The sequence below is a fragment of the Patagioenas fasciata genome, chromosome 3 (genome assembly GCF_037038585.1).
Source record: "Patagioenas fasciata isolate bPatFas1 chromosome 3, bPatFas1.hap1, whole genome shotgun sequence".
In the NCBI taxonomy this organism is placed as follows: domain Eukaryota; kingdom Metazoa; phylum Chordata; class Aves; order Columbiformes; family Columbidae; genus Patagioenas; species Patagioenas fasciata.
Window position 1 is genome coordinate 29,328,515 of NC_092522.1, and position 26,521 is coordinate 29,355,035.

General features: G+C 43.3%; 1 protein-coding gene across 1 annotated transcript; it reads right to left on the minus strand.

Annotated features, from left to right (window-relative positions):
• Positions 1-4,311: 4,311 nt before the first annotated feature.
• On the minus strand, positions 4,312-26,516 carry DTL (denticleless E3 ubiquitin protein ligase homolog). The gene is made up of 15 exons (XM_065835221.2): positions 26,364-26,516; positions 25,971-26,096; positions 25,087-25,185; positions 24,702-24,763; positions 24,490-24,610; positions 23,926-23,991; positions 22,656-22,771; positions 21,936-22,009; positions 20,917-21,020; positions 19,823-19,927; positions 17,798-17,910; positions 14,029-14,118; positions 12,079-12,217; positions 7,253-8,115; positions 4,312-5,770 (listed from the first exon to the last, which is right to left on the minus strand). Exons 1-15 carry the CDS (start codon positions 26,407-26,409, stop codon positions 5,702-5,704), a joined length of 2,193 nt encoding a protein of 730 aa, XP_065691293.1. The 5' UTR covers positions 26,410-26,516; the 3' UTR covers positions 4,312-5,701.
• Between the last annotated feature and the right edge of the window lie 5 nt (positions 26,517-26,521).

Consider the following 26,521-nt stretch of genomic DNA (forward strand, 5'->3'; position numbering starts at 1 on the left):
AAAAGTGAAAGGTAATCCTTGACTTTAATTTTGCTTTTGCTCTTTGGTTCCACATTCTAGTATTGTAGTGCATATTTCTAAAAAATAATTGACATAAAACGTTTCTTCCTAAGTTATTTTAAAATAACTTACATATGGGCTCCTTCCTGTTTGCTTTCTGCTCTTCCTTGCTTTCCATCATATTTGGCATTTTGTGCAGTGCAGATGGAGCACTTTGTTACGGTTAAAACTGTTCTCTGAAGGATGACACAGGGACATTGTATAGTAGCAGAATGTATTTTATTTATTGTAGATGGGGCCATACACAAATCAGAGAGAGAGAAAAATACAAGGGTTCTGTTTTATCAACAGTGTAAAAAAACAGAGGGTGATAATTTTCCCTCACTTGGGAAACTGTTTAGGTCAGCTTCAGGAGGGGAAACCATGAAATTTCATTTTAATGGACCTGAAGATCACAGAATCACAGAATGTTAGGAATTGGAAGGGACCTCAAAAGATCATCCAGTCCAGTCCCTCTGCCGGAGCAGGAACACCCAGATGAGGTTACACAGGAAAGTGTCCAGGCGGGTTTTGAATGTCTCCAGAGTAGGAGACTCCACAACCTCCCTGGGCAGCCTGTTCCAGTGCTCTGTCACCCTCACTGAGAAGAAGTTTCTTTTAAAATTTAAGTAGACTCTGCCACATTGACCACAACTCTTTGGCTTCTTTCCTTCAGCCAGTTTGCAGTCCACCTCACCACCTGATCATCCAGACCGCACTTCCTCGTTTTAGCTGTAAGGATGCTGTGGAAGACTGTGTCAAATGCTTTACTGAAGTCAAGGCAGACCACATCCACTGCCTCGCCTTCATCTATCCACCTCGTTATGTCTTCATAAAAGTCAATGGTGAAGCCATGTTGACTGCCCCTAATGACCCTCTTATCCTTTATATGCCTTGAGATGGCACCAAGGATAAGTTGTTCCGTCACTTGCCTAGGGATGGAGGTGAGGCTGACCAGTCTATAGTTACCTCGGTCCTCCTTCTTGCCCTTTTTGAAGACTGGAGTGACATTTGCTTTCCTCCAGTCCTCAGGCACCTCTCCTGTTTCCCACGACTTAGCAAAGATGATGGAGAGTGGTCCAGCAATGACTTCAGCCAGCTCCCTCAGCCCCTGGGGGTGCATCGCATCCGGACCCATGGATTTATGGATGTCCACGTTGTTTAATTGCTCCCTAACCCAGTCCTCATCAACTAAGGCGAACTCCTCCATTGTCCTGCCTTCCTCTGGGGCCTCAGGGGTACGGGGCTCCTCAGGGCAGCTTCCGGCATAGTAGACAGAGACAAAGGCAGCATTCAGTAACTCTGCCTTCTCCGTATCTTCTGTCATCAGGGCACCCACCCCATTCATCAGTGGGCCTACATTGCCTCTGGTGTTAGTTTTATCTGCCATGTATTGGAAAAAGCTCTTTCTGTTGTTCTTGACGCCCCTCACAGTGTTTAATTCTAAGGAGGCCTTAGCTTTCCTCATTGCCTCCCTACACCATCTGACAACAGTCTTATATTCTTCTGAAGTGGCCAGTCTCTCTTTTCATGATCTGTAAACTTTCCTCTTCCACTTGAGCTTACCCAGTCGTTCCTATTTAACCACGCAGGTCTCCTGGCTCCCTTCCTTGACTTCCTGTGTGTCGGGATGCTCTGATCTTGAGCCTCGTAGGAGCAGTCCCTGAATGCTAACCAACTATCTTGGGCCCCTTTACCTTCAAGTACTCTTTCCCATGGGATTTCCCCATGCAATTGTTTGAAAAGGCCAAAGCTTGCCCTGCTCAAGTCCAGGGTTGCAATTCTGCTCGGTGTTCTGTTCCTGCCACACGAGATCCTGAACTCCACCATCTCATGGTCGCTGCAACCCAGGCAGCCCTCAACCTTTACCACTTCAACCAGACCCTCCTTGTTAGTGAGGATGAGGTCCAGTGCACCCCTCCTAGCTGGCTACTCCACCATTTGCATCAGAAAGTTATCATCAAGGCACTGGAGGAACCTCCTGGACTGTGGCTGTCTGGCCAAATAGTCCTTCCAGCAAACATCAGGGAAGTTAAAATCACCCAGAACAACCAGGGCCTGTGACTGTGAGGCCACTCTCAGCTGCCCATAGAAGGCCTCATCAACTTCCTCAGTCTGATCTGGTGGCCTGTAATAGACACCTACAACAGTATCACCCCTGCCAGCCTGCCCCTTAATTCTCACCCAGAGACTCTCAACTCCATGAACACTCCCATTTATTGCCAAACCAGTACTGGCTACAAAAAAACCCTTAATATCTGACCAAAAAGAACCTCTTTAAGAGGCATTCTGGGTGCAAGACCCACATGTAAACCCCTGAATATTGCAATACCTTCAGCCACCAAATGCTTTTGCAAATTCCTGGCTGGAAAGTGTCGCTTTCTAAACAAAACTTGTTAATAAATTATATGCCACGTACAGACAGCACCTAGAACATTTTTCAATGCCAGAATAGTGTGGTTTTTGGTTAACCTCTGTAGGTTAACGTACAGGGTGGTGTGGACACTCCAAGGACCATCCAGGAGATTGCAGCCATGGTCAACAGCTGCAGAAACGACGGCGCCAAAGGAAGGCTTCAGCACTCCTAGACCAACAAGAAACTATCAGCTCTACACTTCAAGAAAGAGTATGACAGAACAGTCCCCTCAGTGTCAATGCTGGCCTCACACTCTCACTTTTGTCCCCTGAACGGTTTCGGTATAACTACCTACTGAGTCAGGGAACTGAGGCAATTAAATTTTGGGGGTTTTTTTTGTAGTTAACTTCCCCAAGGGATTGTTAAGTCAGTGCTGGTACCAGAAGAAATGCATGCCAAGGCTTGCTGACCATGCCTCTGTACACATTCTGGGAGTGCCTCTTGAGTTTTGACAAGCTAGGTTAGCTCAAGCCACTGCCAAACTGCTATGAAACTAAACTGGTTGATCGCTCATAGCTGAGCAGTGAGGGGCAGAACTTCCAACAGAGCAGGAGTAACAACTGCTGCAAATAGTACCATCATAGTCTGCTGTGGTCATTCCCAAATCCCACTCGGCAATTAGAGGGTAAACACTGAGGACAGAGACATCATAAGCAGTTATCATCTGCATGGAAAAACCTGCAAGATACATAAAGTGGGATTTACACTTAGGATTTGGGAATAGTATCTCAAAAGGCTTAGTTTGATTATAAAAGATTGAGTGCAGCATTTCTGTAAACCCTTCAGAAGGCAAGGTAATTCAGAGGCATAGCTTGCTGGCTCAAAACGAGAGCTCAACTCCTTGAATGCTTAGTTCAGCAAGTGTCTCAGGTAAAGAGAGCACTGGTTACCTTAAACCACGTGACATATGGTTCATATCAGCAATTCTCATATGCTTTTGGAATAATGATTTTATCATGATAAGGTCAAGGCAGTTGGTCATAAAAGAAGATAAGTTTCAGTTAATTCACCTAGGCTCTGAACCAGGGTCACGTCTTCTTAAGATGAAAGAAATTATGCCTAGTGGTCCATGAAACAAGTTGTTCCACTAAACAAGTACTATTTGAAAGGAGAAAATCTCACATCCTCTCACAATATTATTCATCCAAGTGGTAACCCATTAGCGTAAATCACCTCTAGGTAGCCATTTACAAGATACAGGAGATAATGGTTTGGCTGCAGAACATTTCTCTGGAGGAAGAAAATGTTGTGAAAGAAGTGGAGGAGCATTAAATCCTATTGTTGAAATGTCTGATGTCTCTCACATACTTCTCAAGGGTCCACATCTCCTTGTTCTACAAGCTGTTATTTGCAAACTGAGTGGAAGAAGCCTGCATGAAAAACTGGCTGTAGGCAAGGCAGGTTGTACCGTATGCAGTTGTTCTAATAATTTGAATTAAGACAGCATGAAATCCCAAACCTACTTACGTTAGGTTATGTTTCTACTACCTCCACCTTACTATCCCAAAGAAGGTTAAAAAGAAACTAACAGATTTTTTAAATTCCTGTTTTGCCCAAGATACTAGATCTATTCAGATAATCACTTTTTAAAAATAATTTTTTTTAAAAACTAAGAACTATAAAAAATGCCTGAAGCACTACGTTACCTTTCCCACTTTCCTAATGACATCTCCTCAAAGCTAATGCGGTGATGAACTGCAATTCAGCAAAAAGGAGAAAGTCGTTCTGGCCCCTCTAGGTCCCTGAGTGCTCCTGCTAAAAGATGCAGCTCGATGGTGACTACTTTTATTTTTCTTTAAAAAGCACACCAGACATTTACTTTTGCTGTGTAGCTGTAAGAGACCTTTCACAAAAGCCAGTTTCTCCCAAGTCATTTATTTCCTTACAAAATACAGCCTATGACATAAATACAAGCCAGCATGTTTTCTTCTAATCCCTTTCAGCTGCTGTACCATTCAATGCTACTGTAAAGTAGATACAAAAATTTCAGATAGAAAAACATAAGTTGGTCAGATCACATCTCCTACAAATACCTCAATTATTTTGCAGTAGAAAAACTTAATAGGGATTCAGAGCTGTAAGAGTTAATAGGAACTATTACGCCAGAATACAGAGTAAATGCTCCCACCTAAGATACAGATCTTGGACTAGCTCCCCCTGGGGAAAACATGACTGTGGAGTTGGTATCATTAGCTAGCAGGACAATGATCTCATTTCAGTGACCTTGTTCTGTCAGCATCAGTGATGACTTACAATGGCAAAGCATTTAATATTAATATGTAAACTCTGTGAAGTGCTTTCTAAAATGTCAAGTGCCACAACCCCCATTTTACAATCTATTATTTTATAGATATCATATTATAAAAGTGTTATTAAGTTATAAGCAGTTATTAATGCCTTTGCTGCATACAGGCTGAATCTGTAAGATGTGACTGAGCAACCGCCAGTTAAGGGACACCTATTTGGAATAGATCAAACTAATTTTTCTAACGTACCTTGCCAGTATTTTATTTCAGAGAAGTGACAAGCTGTTGTCCTCAACAGCTGTAGTGCTGATGGTTCAAGAGCCAGCTAAGTCTGCAAACACAGGAGTTTTCAGACTGGGAGAAGCAAGGGGATGGCAAAAGGAGCACAGGCATTACGTACGATTAGTCTCCTCTTAGACTATAATCACCATCAGATGGACCCAGGGTGTTTAAAAGTCTTACATTTACTTAACACATTCATAAATTCCCTGCTGGAAATGGGTCGTCATGATACTAGAGGAATAACTGTAGAAATGACATTCAGTGCAAAGTAGCTCATATCTACCTCCAGTAAGTTTCTCTACACACATTCCAGCACTTGCTTTTCAGGAGGGTGTAATGATTTACACATTACTCTTAAGTAGAGGAAGTTTCAACAGCAGATTAGTAACACAAACTGACAAGCTATACGTGCCTGTTAACAATGCACAGCAAAGCTGTTGCTGTCTTTGGCCTATAACAGTCGCCATGTAAAAATACTCTGCTTTTCTTTATAAAAAGATCCATCATCTGAAGTCAATATGAGATCATGAGTATCTCTAAGTATTGTGTAAATTTTCCACACTCAACTGGCTGCAAGTGTTAATGGCTTTACAAGCAGGATGATAAAACCCCAAGTTTACGAATGTCTAACAACAAACTGTGTAATCCTGGCGCATCATTGTTGGTGTTGCTAAATTTGCTCTTGATATCACAGTGTCAACATCCAGGTGCAACTGCTTCAGTCGTTTTGTGGCTTTCTGTGGAAGTATGTGCAGATCTTCCTCATGGAAACTGAAGTGGTTGCAGCCTAGAAAAAACAAAACAAAACCAACAAGAAATGTTTCTAGGTTAACAGTTCATATGCTGCAGGAGTCTTAAAGTCGCCTTCCATCATTGCTCTGGTTTGATAGCTTCCCAAATAAGATAATAAATGAAAGGTTCTTTGCCATAATGTTTGTCTCACAGATAAGAGGCTTACTACCTCCCGGGAACACCGGCTGAAACCTTGGGTAGTCTTACTGCCACTGGAAAAGCACTCTGGCTGCAGTTTTTCCCTACAGCAGATCAGAGGGCTGCAGGTACTCAAGATGTAGCAGACCAACAAATACTGCTGGTTATTCCAGGCACCTACTCAGGCTTTGAGTACAACTCAGGAGCATCCTGGAATCTGAACTGGAACATGCTGGGCAGAAAAGATAATTGTTCTATAAGAATCTTTCTCCAGGGCAAACCTCTCTGTCTTGTATTTAAGCACATGCAGCATAAAGCACAATTAGTTGTAGGTTTACTATAACCAAGGTTTCTTGGTGCAGCCACAATACAAAGAGCTCAGCTGCTGTGCTTAACTTCAGGAGTGGTGGCTTGCATACTTCACATCTGACAGAAGTGCTGGAAGACGTGAAATCAGGTATTTTACTAAAATAAGACTTACTGATGGCAACTTCTAGCATTAGATATTCAATTTAGAGTACAACTGAAATTTGATAAGTGAAACTTTACATAATGTTTACTGAAATGAGACTCAGCCAAAGACATTGTAGGACTCAGAGCCCAGTTTCAGACACAAGTGAAGTTTGGTTTGTTTTAAAAAACATAATTATTGTTTCTCGGTTTGCATATCAAACCCTCATGCCAACTTTTTTAGCTACTTTATAAGCTTAACATTCAGATCCTAGGATGAGCTCTGTGCCAGGCTTCTTGCACATGAAAAGTAGGATTATGTAGGTTAAGTCCTGTCTTCTGACTCTTGCAATTCCTTTATTTTCTGCTAGTTTTCAATTGAAGGAACTGAAGGCATTATTTAGCCCCATGGTTTTAACATGGGTAACAAATTCTTTTGCTACCTGAGCTAGAATAAAATTTAGCTCTTTCTTCCAGTGCTGAAGTGGCTTTCCAGTAACATAATCAGGCAGATGTGACGGTGAACACACAAACAGTAGATCTGCCAGGAAGGGTGCTGTCATTGTTGTGCTTCTCAGAGCAAGCTGTATTTCAGATGACAGCTACATCCTTTGAACACCTGACTGAGGACTGGGAGGATCACTGATCTCCTGTGTGCTCTAAGTCCCTTTAAAGTGAGGGACATCAACATCCTAAAAATTCTCTTCCCGCATGGAGGGGATTAGTAGATAACAGCATTAATGTATCTGGCTTATTAGGCCAGAAATCATCCCTTTTGTCCACAATCAAAGGGATAATTCTTTGAATGCCTGAGCAGGAGAGAACAAGGGCAGAGTGGCAGCTAGGGATAAGTGCTTTCATGACCACTGTCACTGACGGTCCTACTTACAGTTTTCGGTGAAGTGGCTGCTGCCACAGTCTCTCGTCGTTTGGCACCAGGACTACAGGATGACGGGGGGCTGTTTGATGTGCTCTGGCTGCCAGCTCTGCCAGTCCGGAGCTTCTCTCCCAGAGCAGACAACCAATTTTTTCTTTCAGGTGAACTATTCTCTTTATCTACTACCTCAGTGTCTTTCCCACATGGAAATCTGAAGAGACGGGGAGGAGTTTGAACGCCTGATGGATTAATACAGCTTCCAGGAAAGGAGAGCTCTTTTGGGCTGCGGCTGGAGCCTTCGCAGTCTTGATCCAAGTCAGCCAGGCTGAGAGAGCCTTCATCATCAGCTTTTTGGTCTGTGGCCAAGTGACATAAATTCAGCTTGGATTTCTTAGCCGCATGGTCCAGTTCAGTCACACAGCTACAGGCCTGCAGACACTTCTGCCCCACGTCGTCCTCCTTGCTGCACTCGAGCCTTCTCTTGGCACGCTTTTCAAACTGTGAGTGTGGGGCTTTAGGAGGGCAAGAGGCTTCCAGGAGACCTTGGGTGACTTCTGCCAAGGCTTTTCTAGGAGAAGGAGCCTTTGTCCCCACTTCCGGAGAAGAAGAGCACAGAGTCCTTGTAACCCAATGTTTAATGGACATTTTGGAGGAAGGGTTTGGTTTGGGAGAAGCGCATGGGCTGGCTCTGCTCTGCTTGGCTGGCGTGCAGGCTGCCACCGTCTGGGTTTTGAGAGCGCCTGTTGGAGTGTTTGTAGGCAGGGGAAGGTCTCCAGAATAAATGGGAGCACAGGCAGCCATCCGTGGCGAGGAATTACAGGGGCTGCCCACTGTGAAGGCCTTGGCAGGAGTACTTTGTGGGCTGGCTGTCAGTCCTGATGGGGGAGAAATAAGTAGTCTGATGAGGAACACAGAATAGCAAACTAAAGACAGCCCTTTTATAAACAGCCCTTCCAATCAGGAGATGAATTCAGCACTGACCCTGCTTCTCAGACATACCCTTTTGTATTAAGAGGTTGCATAAATCCCTCTAATTTTGGCTAAACTGGTACAAGTCCTATGTAAAACCCTACATCATATTGATAAGTATAATACAATACATTTGTGTAATGTCTAACGTCTATCCCTTCTGTAATGGGCATTCCTATGTGAGCTACAGTCAAAGGACGGATGGACAGGGAAAACTGATTTTGCATCTTGCACATTTATCTAGCCTTGCTGGAAGCCTCGCAGCGGCTCAGTCCAGACCACTCTGTACTGAGATGCTGCCTGACAGCATGGCTGTCCCCACCTTCCCCACCTGCGCTGCCGTCTTTAGTGTCTGCATAGCTGGGGCGAGGGACAAAGGTAATGAAAGCAGGCTCCACAGCTAATTACAATACCAAGGAAGCCTTATGCCAGGAGTGTCAAACTCATTTTCACCAGGGGCCACATTATGTATAAATACTGTATTTATACAGTCCTAAAATTACATTTGGCCCTTTGAAGGCAACTGTGAGGCTGATGTGGCCCCTGGTGAAAATGAGTTTGACACCCCTGCCTTATGCTATAATGCCCTACTACATGAATAATGCTCCTAGTCAGGTGTTAATCGCTGCATATTTTAAAGGTTAAAAAAAAAGACTCAGAACAGGAAAGGACAGACTTTCATTCTGTTGTCATTTTGAAGAAGGATTTTCTGCAATGCTATATTAGTATGAAGACAGCAGTTATTTACCACACCCAGGGAAATGTGAGAAACTCTTCAACTCCTGAACAAGGACTTAAATTCCAAACGAAATAAAATCTGTCCCAAACAGATTTCACAGTGGCTTTTGAGCTCACTAGCCAAGATGTAAATTCCTCTGCTTTTAGAAAAGAGGTTCTGAATACCCAGCCTCTTAGTAGTCACAGGCAGGGGCATAAGGACCTCACTAGTAACGGTGGGAATCATATATAGAAAAGATCTTGCAGCAGTGTTAGAGGGGTTTAATTATTTATTTTTTGTTTTATTTCTGGCACCCTCCAACAGAAAACACTTTAGAGGGTTCGTTAGCTGCCTGCTTTCTCATTCATTTAGCTTGTGGTGATACAATTAAATAGGATAGCACCGTAATTACTCTATACCTTCCCACTGCTGAGCACAAGAGCTCTCAACATTTTCTGTATACCAGGGGTTTAATGTGAACTCCTAATTTTCAGAATTAGCACTGTACTATAAAGCACTTCATTAGAACAATGAGAAGTCTAGTGTCGATAACCTGCCATTTTCTTTAGCATGCTCAGCTGTCTCACAGATAGCATGTCGAGTGAGCATCTACATGACTTTTTGATTATATACCATACTAAGCCTCTTTCAGTACTTCCTTTTACTGTGTTATCTACTATCCAAAATATAAGTACTGGTGCATCAGAGCAAAATTAGAGAGGATCCCATATTAATGGATTCCACTACAAATCACTCTAACACAAAAAAAGAGAGGTAAAGACTCCTTTCCTGATAAAATATGCCACTTCACAACAACTTGTTTCAATCTGGTCTAAGCAAAAGTAACCGCCAAGATTGGTTGTCCTAATCTTTACTTTAATGAGCACTTACAACACAATAACATCTCAGCTGGGGATTAGTTGCGCTTAAAAATCTAAGCTCCTAGAGGCAGAAGAAGCAAGCTCAGCAACTCTTGATCCTGAATGACCGTCTACAAATTCACAGAGCAAGAATATCGCATTACTAGGTGGGTATGGGCAACTCTCAATCCCAAACCAGTTGGAAGGCTGGAGGAGGCACTGGATAAGGGGAAAAAAGCCATCTTGAGAGTTGGATGGGTGTCGCAGCAAGAAGCAAATCCAAACTTGAGAAACAGCCCCAAACTTGAGATAAAGAATGCAAAGATTGGGCTTTTTTGTAAGACTGCTTGCATTATTTAGGCTTCTACTAAGCCAGTTCCAAGCCGTTTCCATTTAAGCTGCTATTGCATGTAGCACAATATTGTAAATACCTGTAGTCAACCTGCATTACACCAAAGCAGGTTATTTCAGATGTTTCGTACCTTTTGTGCTATGAATCTTCTAGAGTGATATAATCAATCTCCAGATTTAAGAGTCAGAAATTGTCCACGCACAGGCCTGCTCCAGATTTTGTTACACAAAAACATAGAGAAAGTAGTGCAACTTAGGGAAACCACAAAAATAATTTCCAAAGAAAAGGAAACTGTGCTCGCTACGCTTGATGATATAGGTCAACAGTCAATACACAACCTCAGTCTCACATTTATTGTTCCACATGGGTGTGGAACTACCTAGACCTCATCCCAGCAGGTCTGAAATATTGCTTAGCTTGCCAGCTCTGAATCAGTCTCTGCAGATAACTCCTACAGTCTAACAGCACGTGCTTTGTGTTCAAGAGCCAAGGTCAGCAGGAAGCCGGCTGTTGTGATTGCAGTGTCTGTGTACTTCCTCTTCCCTCCTGTGTTACTTTAATACAGCAAGAGTGAGGAGAAATAAGCTATTTTTCTAGCATAATTGCCAAAGCTGATGTGTAAAGTTTTAGTGTACAAGCTACTTTAGGTTTCAGGCTTCTGGACTAGACCTACGCTTACTTCTCATTTGCTGAAATGAGTACACAAAGTGATTTTAAGTCCTATCTGAAGCAAGGGGTGTGCACACAAACCATTTACCAGCTACGCAGCAGGCCTGGCACTCTCCCCACTATTGTCCTGCAAACTTCCTGCAAGACTGTTACTCTCTGGCAGAAGGTTAGAGGTAATGTTATCCCGTTAGTGGGATTTGAGGACCTTCAGCCTTTATCTGTGTTAGCCAAGGTGAAATTCATTTGGAGGGTGGCTAGAAAAGATAGGTGGAACACAGGAAGTCACACCACCAGCTGCTGGGAAGCTATTGTAGTCTCAGGTTCAGAGCTACACCACAGAGCAGCTCATCTTATTTCACTTTTTTTTGGGAGGGTTGTTCTCCTTTCACCTACTCTACTGTAACAGAATGCAAGTTTCAGACAAGTCAAAGTAGCGCGATGGTCCAGGGCTCCTTTCTTCTAGTCTCAAGTTCTATCCAGTGTGTAGCTTCCCTACAGGGCTCAGATCTGCTTGCAAGCTGTGAGCCCATGCTGCATACCTTGTTTGATCGCCTAGGCTTTGTAGAAAGCTATTGCATGTGTTAGCTAGTCTTAACATGTGAACAGATGAATGCTACCAATTAATTCTCAAACATTATGATTGCATCACGATTGTCTACATTCATTTTTGAACTACTTTCACTACATGGCATTTGTCTGTGTAGACAGTCAGTACCACTGTATGAAGCTGAAGAAAGAGGTGTAATACTAGTAGCAGCAGCAAAATATCTGTGCAGAATTCAACCACTGGGCAGGAAGAAACATTTCAAACTTCCAAGGTGGTAAATAAGCCATCAGCCCTTTACAGGTAAACTAGCAAACTGGAAAAAGTATATGAGCTTACTGCTCTCAGGTATTATTTGATATAAAAAAAAGTGTGACTTAGTGCTACAGCACACGCACACAAGATCTGCTTTGACTGTTCAACTACTGAACTCTGCTGACACCCACTGAAGTCCTGGCTGCCCGACAAGCTGTATTAATGAATATTTGCTTTGAAGTCTGCTCATATAGACTTCAGCATACTTGCAAACTATTTCAGTCAGCTTTTCTTGTTGGTGGCTGAAGTATTTACAAGTAGAAGTGATTGTCTGGCTATATGAATTAATGCCTAATACAAAAAAAAGATAGAACACTAATAAGAAAAGCCAAAGGCTTTAGTTGCTACAGAGAACAGCCAAAATTCAGAAGCTGTGTTGCAGATCAACACACCTCAGCTCAGGGGCCTTACCTGCTCCACGTTGCTCTTCTGGTTTCTTCTGAGTGACCCAGCCCACCAAGGTGATTTTGCTGAATGCTGATTTCTCCTCCTCAGGACGATATCGTAAGCGCCAAATCCTCATGGTGTTGTCGTCAGAGCACGTGGCAATCTACAGTATAAATTCGTTTGTTGGAGTAACCAGGGCACATCCTCTGGATCACTGGCCAAGTCAAATAGAACAGCTACAGCCAACACACCATGCCAATATGAATGAGGGTGAAGCCTGATTAAGCAGGTACAAGATTTGCCCATAAAACAAACAAAAAAACCCAACTCTGTTTCTTTGCCATACCAGACAGCAGCATTTGCATCAAAGTTGGCAAGGTTGCCACTTCCATGTCTTTCTGCAAAATGTCAGTCACCAGTAACTGGCTGCCTTGCACAGCTCTGTAACAGACACCCGTCTGCTCAGGAAGGGCCAGGGTGTATTTTGAAATCTCAGTCACTTGGTAGAAAAATGCAGCCATGCTGCTTTGTGCACCTGCATCCAGGTCTGTCTCTGTTACTCAGGAGCTTTTCTGCTTGGGGACAAACATTTGCAACACACCAAGAAGGTGACATTGGAAGGCTGTTGCACGAGCCTCAGGCGCTTTCTCTTCAGAGTCATATGTCAGTAGTACCTGGCAGAGAAACGAACTCTGCTAGAAACGTTGGTCTAGATCCACGCCGCAGCATCACATGCTCTGAAAGGATCTGTGGAATGTCATCCAAAGAAGCAGCAGAACTCACCTAGCACCCCTTTTATGGCTCTCTTTGGACAGATTGGCTGATGAGTCACAGAGGAATCAGCAGCAAGAAAAAGGAAATGCTGTGGCCAAAGTTCACAGCAAACTGGATGGGAAAGTGCCTCTACTCTGACCTTTGTGACACCAATAGTGTACCTACAAAAAGCAGCTTTGCCTCTCAAGTCACTCCAAGCAGCTTCCTGACCTGTCTTAACACCACATTTTCCACTTTTCTTCATGCTTCAGCATCTGTACAACGGCTGACTATTTCTTACCTGTGTCAGTAATGATCTTAAAAGCGGTATTGGTCTGCATTTCCAACACATCATGATCAGGATGCTGGGCCACCTCTAGATCACAGATTTTATCTAAAATGCCAATTCTCATATTTTTGTGCATCTTACACAACCAGAACAATTCCTCCTGTTAGGCCACAAGACTCCCACCCTCCTACACTGCAATGCTTTTCTGAAGACCCAGAGCTACAGTGCAAACCAGGGAGAGTGGCTGACTTGCTTAATATTACCGAACGAAAGAAACTCTGGCTATTATTAGGACACTATCTAGGATTTTCCAGGGTTGTTTCTTATTTTGAGCTGGGTCAATCATTTGAACCAACCTCCTACTGCAGTCCTCTTCCTTTTAGCAATCTCTGGTGCAAAATTACTGACCCGATTTCACTGTAGGTTTTTGGGTATACACACAAATATGTCATTAAAACAGATCAGATTTTGAAAAAAGGTCACAATGAAAAGCGTCCACACGTTTTTTAAAGGGTATTCAAAACTTCTTGCTGCTCTGTATAAGACTTGCAGATGTATCAATGGTCAGACAGGTAAGAAAGCTGTAAGAATAGAACCATAGAACAAGCTTTTGGCTTATGAAAGCCTGGATTAAATGGTTTCACAGTTTTGTCTCTTACAGGTAGTGTCACAGGCTCTCATCAGAAGAGGTATTTGTTCTTTTGCAATTTCCTAGGTCTTATCAAATAGCCTAAATTATTTGAAAATAATTAAAAACTTCTGATACATTGTACTCATGTGACTAGCATGGTTTACTGCCCCCTAAATGAACAGTTTTAGAAATTATAAAAATTTCCTCACAAATAAACAAATACTGCTGCAATTTTGAAAAGCCAATGTTGCCACATCACGTCTTTTGTTTCATGGGAAAGAAAATTTTCTAGAAAACAAACCTTAGTGAAGTCTGAAGGACACCAAGCAATGGACGTAACTTCTTGAGAGTGACCAAGGAGCATCCGTGGAGGAAGGCTGGGCTCAGAAACCTTAAAAATTCAATAGAAAAACAAGTAAACAATCAGAAGTCCTGCAACCTAATATACATCACTAAGAAAAGACCCCACAGCCCACCTGTGAAACATGTGAGTCCTTTTCGTCTTTCCTATATGAGATGGATAAATCAAACACTCTCACCCTGTCATCATGAGACAGCTGAAGGAGCCCTGAGAATCAGTTGATGGTTCATTTCTCAAGGTGAAGCAGCTGGTCAGCACTGAAATGTACTGACTTGCCTAGAAACACTTGTTTAGTTTCTGCTGCACTCAGGATTTCTGCCTCCAGAGTTGTCAGCCCAAAACACGACACAAGCATTTTACTATATTAAGTACCTCTACCTGTTCTAGGTAAGACGCTTACAAGTTTGGGAAGCTCATACTTTGATTAAGGATCTGCTGCTGTTTTACAAACGTCCCAATCACAGGACAATATTTTATAAACATAATAAAACCGTCACCAACAAAATCCTATGCATGAACCTTCACTGGCTTCAGAACTGGCCTTTGTTTGACTGCCAAGTGCCTGTACCTCCTCCAAACAGCTGGACCACAGACCCTATTAAGAGTTCATAAAAAAAGCTCCCTAAACCACTCAGGCTCATCCAATTGATCTCCATTTCTCTTACACCCTTTAAAAAAAAATCTTGCTCCTGTTCTACAGTATTGTTATTTATCTTTGATTACAGCTCCTGTCAGTGACAGATGCAGCTGGAGCTAGCATTAAATGGCCCAAAGAAGAAAATACACATGCATCCAACTTTTGCATGCTTTCAGCAGGCAATCCGTTCTGGAGCTATGAGTCACCATTATTGATGTGACATTATAAGGGGGATTTATCCAGGGAGTTTGCATAAACAGCTAAGTGAATGAGCAGATTCTTTACTGTGTGGGAAAAGGAGGAGACGTATATAGATTTCAAGGGAAGATGCAAGACATGGGGGAAAGCTTCTGATTTACACACAAGTTTTTTTTTCCTCTTGTGGATCACCTCCTACAACAGCCTGCAAAACTGCAATTGAATATCCAGCTTCAGATCTTAAAGTTGTTCTAATACAAACTGGTTCATCTTAACAGGCCGCTTTTTTTTTCCTGGCATAACAAAGGCAATCACTTGACTAAATATCCACTAAAGGTCTTGGTCAGGGTATTCCCTTCTCTGCCAAAACATGTAATACCATGGAAACCAAATCCCTATTTAGGGAATAAACAACAGGAGATCTTGGTGCAGAGAATACCTTTGTTTACATTTAATAGCAGTCTTCTGTAACACACAACACAGACACAATAGCGATTGCTGGAAGGAACGCAGAGGAAGAGAACTAGTTTTGTTGGGACACAGTGGTTTTACGCTATACTACAGTAAATCAGACCAACTACACTCAACTTATTTTGAACTAAAGGAGGATGCATAGTTACAGCTGTGTCCACTGTGCTTGGCAAAAGAGAGTTGGCCAGGCTGTGCATGTTAAGTCAGGATTAGCCACAGCACATGCTGCTTTTTGCCTGATTTGACAGGATATTGGTGGGGAAGTTAGAGCTATTGTGGAAAGGTTAAAAAGAGAAACCTAGGAAATGGGACTTCATTAGTTACTCTACCCACTAAAACAGCTGTTATATCCATCTTCAAGATTCTGCATAAAATAGTGGATGTAGTTTTATGCACTATGCAATACAGAAGCACTTAAATTTCGAGGCTGTGAGAGACCAAAGGGTAACTTAATATGGTCACCTTGGAGTGAGGCGTGAAGTACAGCTGTAAAGTACAGCTAGACGCGTACCAGAGGATTCAAAGGACGATGGAAGTGTGTGTCTATAGAGGAATTTTTTTTATTACCAGGAAGGTAGCTCAGCTAGGTACCATCTTTGTCCAGGGAAACCCCTCTGCTATCTGGCTTTTATAATCTTAGGGTTGTTGAAGAGTCAGTTCGTTAATTGACAGACCAGTCATTTAAAAACCAAAAACGAAGCAACAAACCAACAACACAATAAAGCAAGTGTTCATTGCCTGAAAGTGATGTATATGTTGCAAAAGCCTGAAACAGTGTCCTTCTCAGCAATAACTTCTAGCTACAGTGTTCTTTGGGAATTGCTGACCCAAACACAGCTTGGCACTGATGCCGACGTTTCTCAAAGAAATAAGAAGGGTGGACAAATTCTTGCTCTGCCTTTCGTTCCTCAACAATGTCTTGTCCTGCCTTTCATTTCTTTCTAGATATGGAAAGCTAGTGCTCTTCATTATGTTATTTCCAACATAACACATTATTTGCTTCTGCAATATCTAACCATGTTTTGTTCACAGCAGAGCAAATCCTCATCCCAGGAAAAGATACATATGTTTCAGAGTCAGTAAAAGCTGACAGCATTTCAAACAAATTAAGGAACCTCTGAATATGACAGATCTCAAAAGAGACAGTTCTGCTGGAAATCTCACTTTCTAACATGACCATGGTATTAAAAAGTGATCATCTGGTGATTTGTTTAATAAATGTGCAATACAATCTGTCACCCACATGTGATATCAACAAAAGCCTTCTGTACACAAATGCATTCTAAATATGCTTAAACACTTAAGCTTTGAGATGTAATGACCTCCTTGAATGCTAACATCCCAGCCCCAGCCTGCATTTCAAGAAAGTATCAAAACACATGAATGTAGGACGCCCAACACAAGTTTGCGCAGGTATTTTTGCTGAACTTACACAGAACTTGAGGAAGAATAAAATGACACTTGGCAGGGGAGAACCCACGCTACTGCACTCCTGCTGCTTCTGAGTAGGCAACCCAGCTGTTTACCAGTGTTCTCCAAACCAGAGAGACTCCATGCTCAAACCACAGCCACAGCAGCCTGACTCTCTACTCTTAAAGGTTTGTATGTTACTTTCAAAGTCATCATGGCAGGGGTAAACAAGTCAGCATTCCCTAAAGATTACTCCAAACCTGAAAGAAGCAGTCACCTGTGGTTTCTGTCAATTCTATGTCAATAAGAAGCCTACCCTTCTACTGCAGGGCTGTCCAGTATGAAAACCAGAACTTGAAGTGCACCTTGTTCTGCGGTCCCTGCTATTAACTTGATGACTTTGCGTTTCCTGCATGTCAGCACAAGATGCCAAGTGACAAAGCCTCTCAGCTGTCAGACAGTGCTTTGGAATTTTGCTGAAGGCTCTGGCTGAGCCATTGCTGTAATACAATGGCTTTAACTACTGTAGATTAAGCATGATAAAAAGCTATGTGTGAAGCAAGTACTGGAAAAAGAGGAATTGGGGGGAAAGAGTGCCCTTCAAAACAATTAAACTGTTAGGTTTCTGTTAATGTGCTCCACTGCTAGATATGAAGCTAGAACTGTCTGTCTACTTGTCATAGCTGGATGAGTCACCAGGACTGAAAGAGGATTTTAGTGCCCATTAAAATCAGATTAAAATCAGCAACTTGCAATAAGCAGCAGTGATGAGAGACATACTGAAGGCAGGAGGTTAGCTCTGTTTTACATTAAACAGTTACATCTAACCCTGAGAGCAACAAACTCCGGGCACAACATGCCAGGAGCTAACCCTAGGCTGCTGCAAGCAGAAGTGGGAGACAGGGAGTGTCCTACGTGAACATGAAAAGCAAATGAAACGAAAGATCAGAGGAGCTCGGGGTTGCATGCTTGGGTCTGTCCCAGTCACCTCACCTTCCAAATGTATGCGTTGCAGTCGCTCGAGCCACTGACCAGGAACTGGTCATCTGGGCTGGTGCTGGATTTGATGTAAAAGGTTGAATTCTGGTGCCCGCTGAAAACTGCCACTGTGAGGAGAAAAGAAAAAAAAAATACATAAAAGCCCCACTCAATGCATAGCTCTGGAGTGGGTTGCGCAAGCAGGGCTGATCTTACAGGCTTTTCCTGCCCAGTCACATATCCTCTGGAGAAAGTGGAGAAAGTGGTTGCACTGCTCCCTTGCTCTGGGGCAGCAGGAAGTCTTTATTATTCACCTGAAGCCCTTCAGGCTTCCCAAATGAAGCAGGTTTACCTGAACTGCTCTCTCTGCAGCATTAGGAAGCAGTGGCAGTTTCATTAAAGCTTCAGCTTCGCCCATGTCACAAGCACCCCGAGACATCACGTGGGGTGCCCCACTACTCTGGTTATGGTTCCACCACCATCAGCCCCACAACATTACCAGAAAGCATAGCGAGGGCCTTCTTCCACCCAGGCGGCAAGGAGAGTGCTTGCTGCTCCTGCCTCCTGCTCCAGCATCTTTATTTCATCAGCAAAACTTGCACCATGTCAACCACGCTTGCCGGTTGTCTATATTTAAAGCCCCAATAGTGTTTGTGAAAGCCTTGAAAGCATCAACCTGGATGGTTGCCATTTCCCCTGTTGCGGGGGCTGGAGCAGCTGGTAGCCAGCACAGGAGCTGAGGGTGGACCTAGAACAACCAGCTGCACTACATCACATCCTCTCATCGGGGCAGAAAGGTCGAGTTTCCTGATGTAGCACCAGGCACGGCTGGCACCCTCTCTACCAGCCCTGTTTTAATAGCGGTTTTGGTGAAGGAGGTGACCCACAACCAGAGGACAGGTGGCTGCGTTTGGTGGTCTTTGAAAAATTGCAAGACGCCCAAAATATCCCTTAATTTTTACCCACAGCTCTCTCAGCACAGCAACAGCTATGGGACAGCAAGTCCCTTCCTAAGCCAGACCTACCAGCAAGTCCTGCTAGAGTGAAGAATTTCCTCATGTCCCCCCACAACCTCCAGCTGCCTCGAGACCAGACAAGCACAGCCACAGCAGGGACGAAAGGAGAGAAGCACAGAGCGGTGGGCAGGCGCTGCCCTCTGCGGGAACAGCCACACACATTTCATACGGCCGGCTGAACTGAGGTTGCTCACTGGGATTTATCGGCTTCATCCACGAGGAGGCCAAGGGTGGGATGCTCTGCGCTTTGGAGAGAGCCCACTCCCATAGGGGGGACAGGATATTGTGTATTTCCACAGCTCAACAGTCACACCCATGGTAAAACTCAACAACTGACCTACTAAAATGTGCTACTTGCACCACTTCTCGACTCTGGAAGCATTCCCACCCACCACACTGTCTTCCTGAAGAGCAGACAGAAGGACATATTGTTCATTTAATTTCAATTAACTGAGAGACTGAGAAAAGCAACGGAAACTAAACCGCATGTCTGGCTGGAATGCATCTAACAAGTTTTGCTGCTCTCTGAGAAGCGGCCAGTGGCTTCTGACATAGCAGCTTCGTGCGCTGAAATCTGTGGGTTGTCTTGACAACATAAAAGTCACAGATGCAGAGCTGAAGGAATCAAATATCTGATTATGACCACTTTACATGGATTTATATCTAAGAGCTTGAAAAATCAGTGATTGCCAGTAAGCACGAGATTCAAAGTTATTTCAGGTGGGTAGAAGCTGGAAACTAGCTGTTCCCCACCAGAAAACGTGTAAACTACCCTTAGTCTGGGTGAACCAGTATCTGCATTTATGCAAGTTTTTGTGCTATTAATTTCATGTGGGTGGCTTAACACAAAATATGATTGGCCCTTGCACAGATGCCTTCTCTCCTGGATGGATTTAGATATAACAGTATGGAATAAGTCTCCTAAGCATTCAAGCTGGTCTCTCTAAGTCACAGGGAGAAACTTGCCTTTCTATGGTCTGCAACACCTATTTTTTGCAGCTCTTTCCACAGATGTCATGCATACCTGGAACAGTCCTTAAACTTGTCATGTTGAACATGTAGATACTGTCATCAGTGCAATTAGCAAACAGATTAGCACCGGTGGAATCCAAAACAAGGCTAGAATATCCTATAGACAAAGAGAGAAGTTCTTCATCAGAAATAACTCCACAAAACACAGGCATTCTCAAAGAAATGCCTAGAGAGGGAAATTTGGAAAGGATCTCTATTGTATATGAGATTGATTGTTATTGGAAAATTTATTTGTTTGACAGAGCACTTTCTGGAGAAGGAAAGCTTCTAGAATAACATCTACATTTTCTCATGAGGATTCAGGCTGATATTTAGAGAGGATCTTACCTTCAGAGCAGGCAAGCGATTCATTTGATACTTTCAAATGGACAATAGGAACAACGAATTGTAGAATTTGTACATTAAAAACAAACAGAAACCCTCATGCTTTGGTTGAAAAAGCCAAGTTCTGATTTGCTAGTGATTTAGGTTCCAAAAAAATCTTTCCCTGACAGCACATTATTCCACAAACAGCTCTTCGAGGATTACTCTCAAGTTCCTGGGACTGACACTGACCATTACCACGTCAAGATAGTTGATTAGATAAGTCATCAGGAATTACTGTGTTGCATCAGAGCATTGTAAGGCGTTAAGATATTGATACAAAGAAGCACAGAGCAGCATGAACAAGAGTGCTATTGTTTTGGATAACAAACAGCATTAAGTATTGCTCCACTCTGGAAGGTTATAATGTAAAAACCCAGTCTGGTCTGTTGCATTTTCAAGATACAATGCAAAGAAAGAGTTCAATCTGATTTTTCCTCATGCATCAAAACTACTAGCTGAATTCTACCTCAAGAGCTCTATCATTCATTCCCCCATCTCCATTTCTGAAAACGCACTGCTGAAGCTTATGCAAGTGTTTGTCATTGGTGCAATGATACAAAAGTGGGGCACATTCACTCTGCAACTTGAAGATTTGGTATTGGCAATCGAAATACCCTGCTGAGCTTGTCAGTGTGATCACTAATTGGCTAAAGAGATGGCACTGTTGGTCTTTCTTAAATTCACTTTGCACTTAAACAAATACATCCTCCAATAACTTACCAAGTTTGCGAGTACTGGTCCCAGGGTATAAAAAAGACTTGAAAGGCACCGGGTCCTGAGAGTAAGCCCCGTAGTTCTTGCGCAAGTCCCATACTTTGATCACACTGAAATAGAAAAGCACAAGTGTCTTCAACTTCAAAATTTATTTTGCAATGCTGACAGGTCCTTCTGAGAGCACAGGAAGACAGATTGCTCATTACTGAGGAGTGTCCAGTGCTACAGAGCAGCTGAGCAAGAGTAGAGCAGAGACAGGCTGAAAGCAAAACAACTGTTCTGCTGGTTATGGATGAGGAAGTGGCATTGTCTTCTGTAACTTACACAACATACAACATGGGGGCACAAGTCAACTTTCTTCAGCTACTATCCTGACTTGTAGTTTTAAAAATTAAGGCTGTCAAGGTTTTTCCTCCTCGACAGGAGCAAGCCTCTCTCGTGAGCCATAGGCAGGAGAGTCAATCTTATCTGCCTGAGTAAGGCTCTGACCACATGGAGCCTGCTAAAGAATTGAGTTCTGAGAGGGTAATCACCATGCTAATCAGTGAGACAGTTTGCTTGCGCTCCAAGATCTGCACCAGATCTAGCACCTAGAAGAATGCACCCTTTGTAACTCGAGGCAACATTTTCTCAAGCATGCCTACACATATCCAGGCACCAACCACCCACTTGCATCCCAAAACAGCTCTCTAACAATACTCTGTTTACTTGAGGTCCAATAAGTCCATGAGAATAGAAAGGGATAGTAAGAACTGCTCCTGTTCTGCCCCATAGCTAAGACACTAAAATTAGCATTTACCACCTATGCACAATTTGTCCCAGCACTGCCACCTCCAGCAAGGAAGAAAAGCAGCATTCAGCTTTGCCAAAGCAAGCTAGCAGCATAGCTCTCCTGAATCTACCTAATAGCAACTGTAGCTTTGTTGGCCACTGTGTGATCTTAGGAAAAAAATTGCCCAGTTTTTTTGTGCCACTGTGAAGAACATGCAGAATAGACAGAAAAGCAGGTGTCCCTCCCTCCTTACCCATCAACAGCTCCTGCAGAAATAAGAGTATGCTCATCCTGAAGCAGCACCACAGTTACACTCTGCTGGAAATCCTTGAAGGAGAAAAGGAAAAAAAAAAAAAAAGAAATAAAAACTCCACAACATTTATTTTCTTTCAAGGTCAGCAAGATCTTGCTGCTTAGTCCAAGGTCAAGTGAATATGAAGGAAACCTCCTCCTAGCCAGGCAGGAGAACCTCGAAACACACAACAACCCTTCGAACACTCCCAGTGTAAGTATTTGGGCAGCAGTTTGAAGCTAAACCTTTCAGGTCAGAGATAAGAGAGATGCCTTCACCACAAGGTTTAACAGATTAAATAAGACTAGGTCTTACTGCAGTAAGCAGTCATTTGTGTGGCCAAATTAAAGAAAAAAAAAAAGTTACAGCCCTCCCTATCTTCCCCCTCAAAAGAAGAATGCTGGACCGCTTCTTTCCTCTCTGGAAAAAAAGAGGTATTTTCACATGGCATTTGCAGAAAGATGGTTTTGATGGCTCATGGGTTGTTAGACAAATAAACAATGTCTAAAATTAGCCTTAGCAAGTGACAATAACAAAAAAACCTACCTCTGCAAAGATAAACTGAAGCAATTATGACATCCAAACCAAATATTTCTCGTAATAATTACTTAGGAAGGCTTCTATGAACAGCATTGTCCTCAGAGGACAGGCCTACTTTTCATTTGTTCCCCAGATACCTACCACCAACGGAGCAAGTCCCTTTAGGTTCTGTCTCTTCTTCTTTGGTTTGGAAGGAGTCTGCTTGTCGACCACATTGTGTGCTCCACTGATTTGATTCACTTGCCTATAAAATCCATCTGAAAGAAATCAAAGACATCTCAATTAAATGTTTCTATGCAATTTTTCCATCACTTTAATAAAACAGGCAGTGGCTGAGACTAACCTTTAAAATCATTTAAAATAATGTATTCTGAAAACAACCATTGCTGGTTACACATGAAACCAATGAGAAGAACACAGTAGAAAACAGGAGCATACACAGCAAAATATTGCAGAGGTCAGTGTAAGCTAGAACTGGCCTAGACTGGCTGCCTTTGGAAATCATCACCCCTTGGTCTGGGCTTCAGTGTGCAACCTCATCTGGAGTATTCAACCCATTTCATCCTGAGCAGAACTGTACTCATAAATAGGTTTCCAGTGCTTTTCCACTTCATAATTTTCTAGTAGCCTTTGGCTGCTACTTCTTACTTTATGAAACTTACTGCTGTACTACAGAAAAGCGACTTTTCTACTTCTTTTTTTCCTGTACTTTCCACATCAATCATGTGGAGCCTCTCCGTTCCACCAGTTGCCAGTCTGAAGAGCCAGGGAGCCTGGGACAGATGAAAAAGTAAGACATGTTCTGGCAGCACAGGCCAGGAAACTTCTGGGATAGAGCAGAGAACTGGGAAGAGGCATAAAGGCATGACCTGACCAGGGAAGGAAAAGCTCCAGGAAACAGAAAGAGAGGAGCAGAATGAGCTCACCCTGCATTTAGGATGTGTTTCCACAACATGTTCAGTTGTTCCCAGCACTCACAAGCACCTTTGCTCCTGTACTTTCTGCCTTCCTTCCAACTCTAGCACGAATCTTCCCAGCTTTGCTTCATCCCTCTGAATGGCTCTGACCTGAGCACTCTCACCCAGCTCATTTATCTCCTTGCTTGTCCCACACAAAGATGTTCTCTGTACCTCCTTATCTCCTTACCAGTACACAGGGTATTATCAGAACAGCATGTGTATCATGCTGTTAATCTGAGACTGTTGCAAAGTGCAAAAAACATTAGACACAGAAGGAATACCTATTCTGCCCCTTTACTGTACAAAAGCAGTCCACTGTTATCTGACAAGCCTCTTCTTAGAGAAGTGTTGCCTATATTGTAATCAAAAGCATTAGTCCAACATGTACATCTGAGTACTGTTTTTACACAAGATACTGAGCTTTTTTGATATGTATCTGAACGTTCGGTTACCTTTCTTGTTGCATCTGGTATCCCAAACCATGATGTTTCCATCTCTGCCTCCAGTACAGAAGACAGCTGAGAGAACGAAAAAGAGTGGTATTAGCTTCCAAAAGTTTTATTTTCATTAACCAAATGCTGTACAATGCCATCTATGTGCCTCTGGCTCTTTTGCCCCAACACTTGGGATGCCAGTCCTAGAAATATAAAACTCAGGCCAGTCTTCTGCCATGCTTTTTGACTACTTTCCTTGGTCTTCCTAGTCTTTCTTTACTACTACTCTAGAGAAAAACAGCTTAGGAAAAGAGTATTTACAAATTTATGTCTGGAAGTAAGGACTGAATGATTTCAATATCATGTCTTAAACTTGCCCAAGATCAGAAATGTGCAGATATTAGCATCAGGTCACTGTGAAGTTCCAACAAGTTATTTTTGCTTCACTGGCTAGGCTGCTGCTCAGTTTGCCTCTGCTATTTTAGCTGACGGTTTCCAAAGCCCTTTTTAGCCCCCAAAGTACTGATGTGCCAGAAGGAAAGATGAAGGGAAAAACAGACAACAGGTAATATCAACATTTACCTTTCTCAAATCTAGAAAAAGCAACTGACTTGAGGCTACACTGGTGACCTTTACATATGCCAAGAAGCTCCCCGGCTCTCACATCCCACACCTTGGCTGTCTGATCTCCCGAAGCAGTGACCTTCAGAAGAAAAAATAAAAAGCCTTAGTCACTTTCTGCACACAGTTGCCAAAGCATTAAAAACAAAATTAGGTGGGAAAAGACTGCTTACGATCCTGTGTTCCCCTGGTACCCAGGCAAGGTCAAATACAGCGTTTGAGTGAGCCTGCCATTCTAACAACAAAACAAAAAACAAGATTAGCTCAATGCATTGCAGTGTGGTATTTTGCAGAAGACTAAAGAACACCAGACACTGAAATCAGAAAACTTGTCAACAGCTTCCTTAGGCAAGACAGACAATACAGAACAATTCGCCTACTACTGCTGTTGTAAGGGCGCAGTCATGCTGCTGCTCTGTAAAAATTCAGGGAAGTATATGGAAGGATTTAAGTACTGCCCACATTTACACTTAAATGATTTGCAAGAAGCTTCCTTTGATTCCAGTAGGTCTAGTATATGACATATCAAATGAAGATCACATTTTGTATAATATATACCCTTAAAGATGAGTTTGCTGGTAGTTTGAGCTTCAGTATCGTACAGTCTAACAAATCCTTCTTCATTTGCAACTGCCAGTATATGCTCCAAGTTTGGGGCTGAAAAGAAATCAAAATATATTTGTGTATTATGTAGCTGAATCATAATGTCCCTGCTCTTTGTGAAGGGCTGCAAACACTTCAAGTAGGATACACGGCAAATAGATAGGTTTGAAAAAAAAGTATTTACATAGCAATTAAATGTTCAAAATGCAGAAATATTGGCCAACACTTTTTTCTAGATGTTTCATTCAGGAACTACGATACATGGGCAATCAAATGGCTCCAGGAGCAACTTTTGAGATAATGGCCTCTTTCACCAGCTATAATAGTTCTCCAGTTGTAGTTCTCTGTATCTATACTACCTATCATCTACACCCTCCAGTACTTTCTGTGGATGTGGGTTAGAAAAGCAGGAAGCATGTATTTATCACGGGAAAACGCTACGTGTCACAGTCTAGTGACATCCATCTGCTTCTTTGATTTCTACATACTCCATCCTGTCATATATTTTATACACTTCGAAAAAAAGTTCCGTTTTTCAACTATGTAGCCTAGCACTGTCACCGAGAGGACATACCTTGATACAGACAAAGCTGAAACAAAGAGGCTTTAAAATAAAGACTTTGTAGTCACTTTTTTAAGGGAATACTTTTCACCGGTATACCTAGGAGCACCATGATGCAGTTTATATCACGTTTAGATGCAAGTACACTGTTACCAGATCACTTTAAAGCAATAAACATTAAAACCGAATAATGAGACATTAAAAAAAAAAAAATTTAAGTGCCGATAGCAGATCCCACACCCTGGCCCCTGAAAGGGCGTCTCGAAGGTGACTTTACCTGCAGAAAAGGCGCAGCCGAAAGGAGGGACGGGCATCCCCGTTTCCCCGTAGGACAGGTGGTCATCTTCTCGGCTGCACTGGTAGCTGTCCAAGAGGTGCTGCAAGGGGAGCGGCGAGAACCGACCTACGGCGAGACAGACGGACCGTAACCGCATCGTACAGCACCGCCGCGGGCCCGAGGAGCCCCGAGGCCCCCGCAGCGGCTGTGGAGGCGCCCGAGCCGCCCACTCTGCCGTCGGGGAAGGGGGGAGGGGGGGTCTAACCCGGGGGCTCCGAGACCGCCGCTACGGCAGCGGACGGCCCAAGCTCTCGCTGCCGCGGCGCCACCGCCCGGGGAAGGGGCAGCGGCGGGCCGGGCCGCAGCGGAGCGCGGGTCGGGCGCGGTACTCACGGTGTGGCGCGGCCGAGGCGCGGCGGAGCAGCGCGCGGCACAGCATGGCCAACAGCAACCGGTGCGCGCGGGACGCGGCTCGTGGCGGCAACTCCCGCCACCGACCGACCCGCCAAACGCGCCTCGGCCCCTCATTGGACAGATGGCGCCCGCCGCGC

Bases quoted from the DNA above. Each gene is read 5' to 3' on its own strand.
- DTL (XM_065835221.2), bottom strand. From the start codon at position 26,409: ATGCTGTGCCGCGCGCTGCTCCGCCGCGCCTCGGCCGCGCCACACC. The intron at 25,186-25,970 runs GTAAAGTCACCT...ATTTCTTTTCAG, and splicing joins CGGCTGCGCCTTTTCTGCAG to CCCCAAACTTGGAGCATATA. The intron at 14,119-17,797 runs GTGAGGTGACTG...TGAATTTTTAAG, and splicing joins GCAACGCATACATTTGGAAG to GTTTCTGAGCCCAGCCTTCC.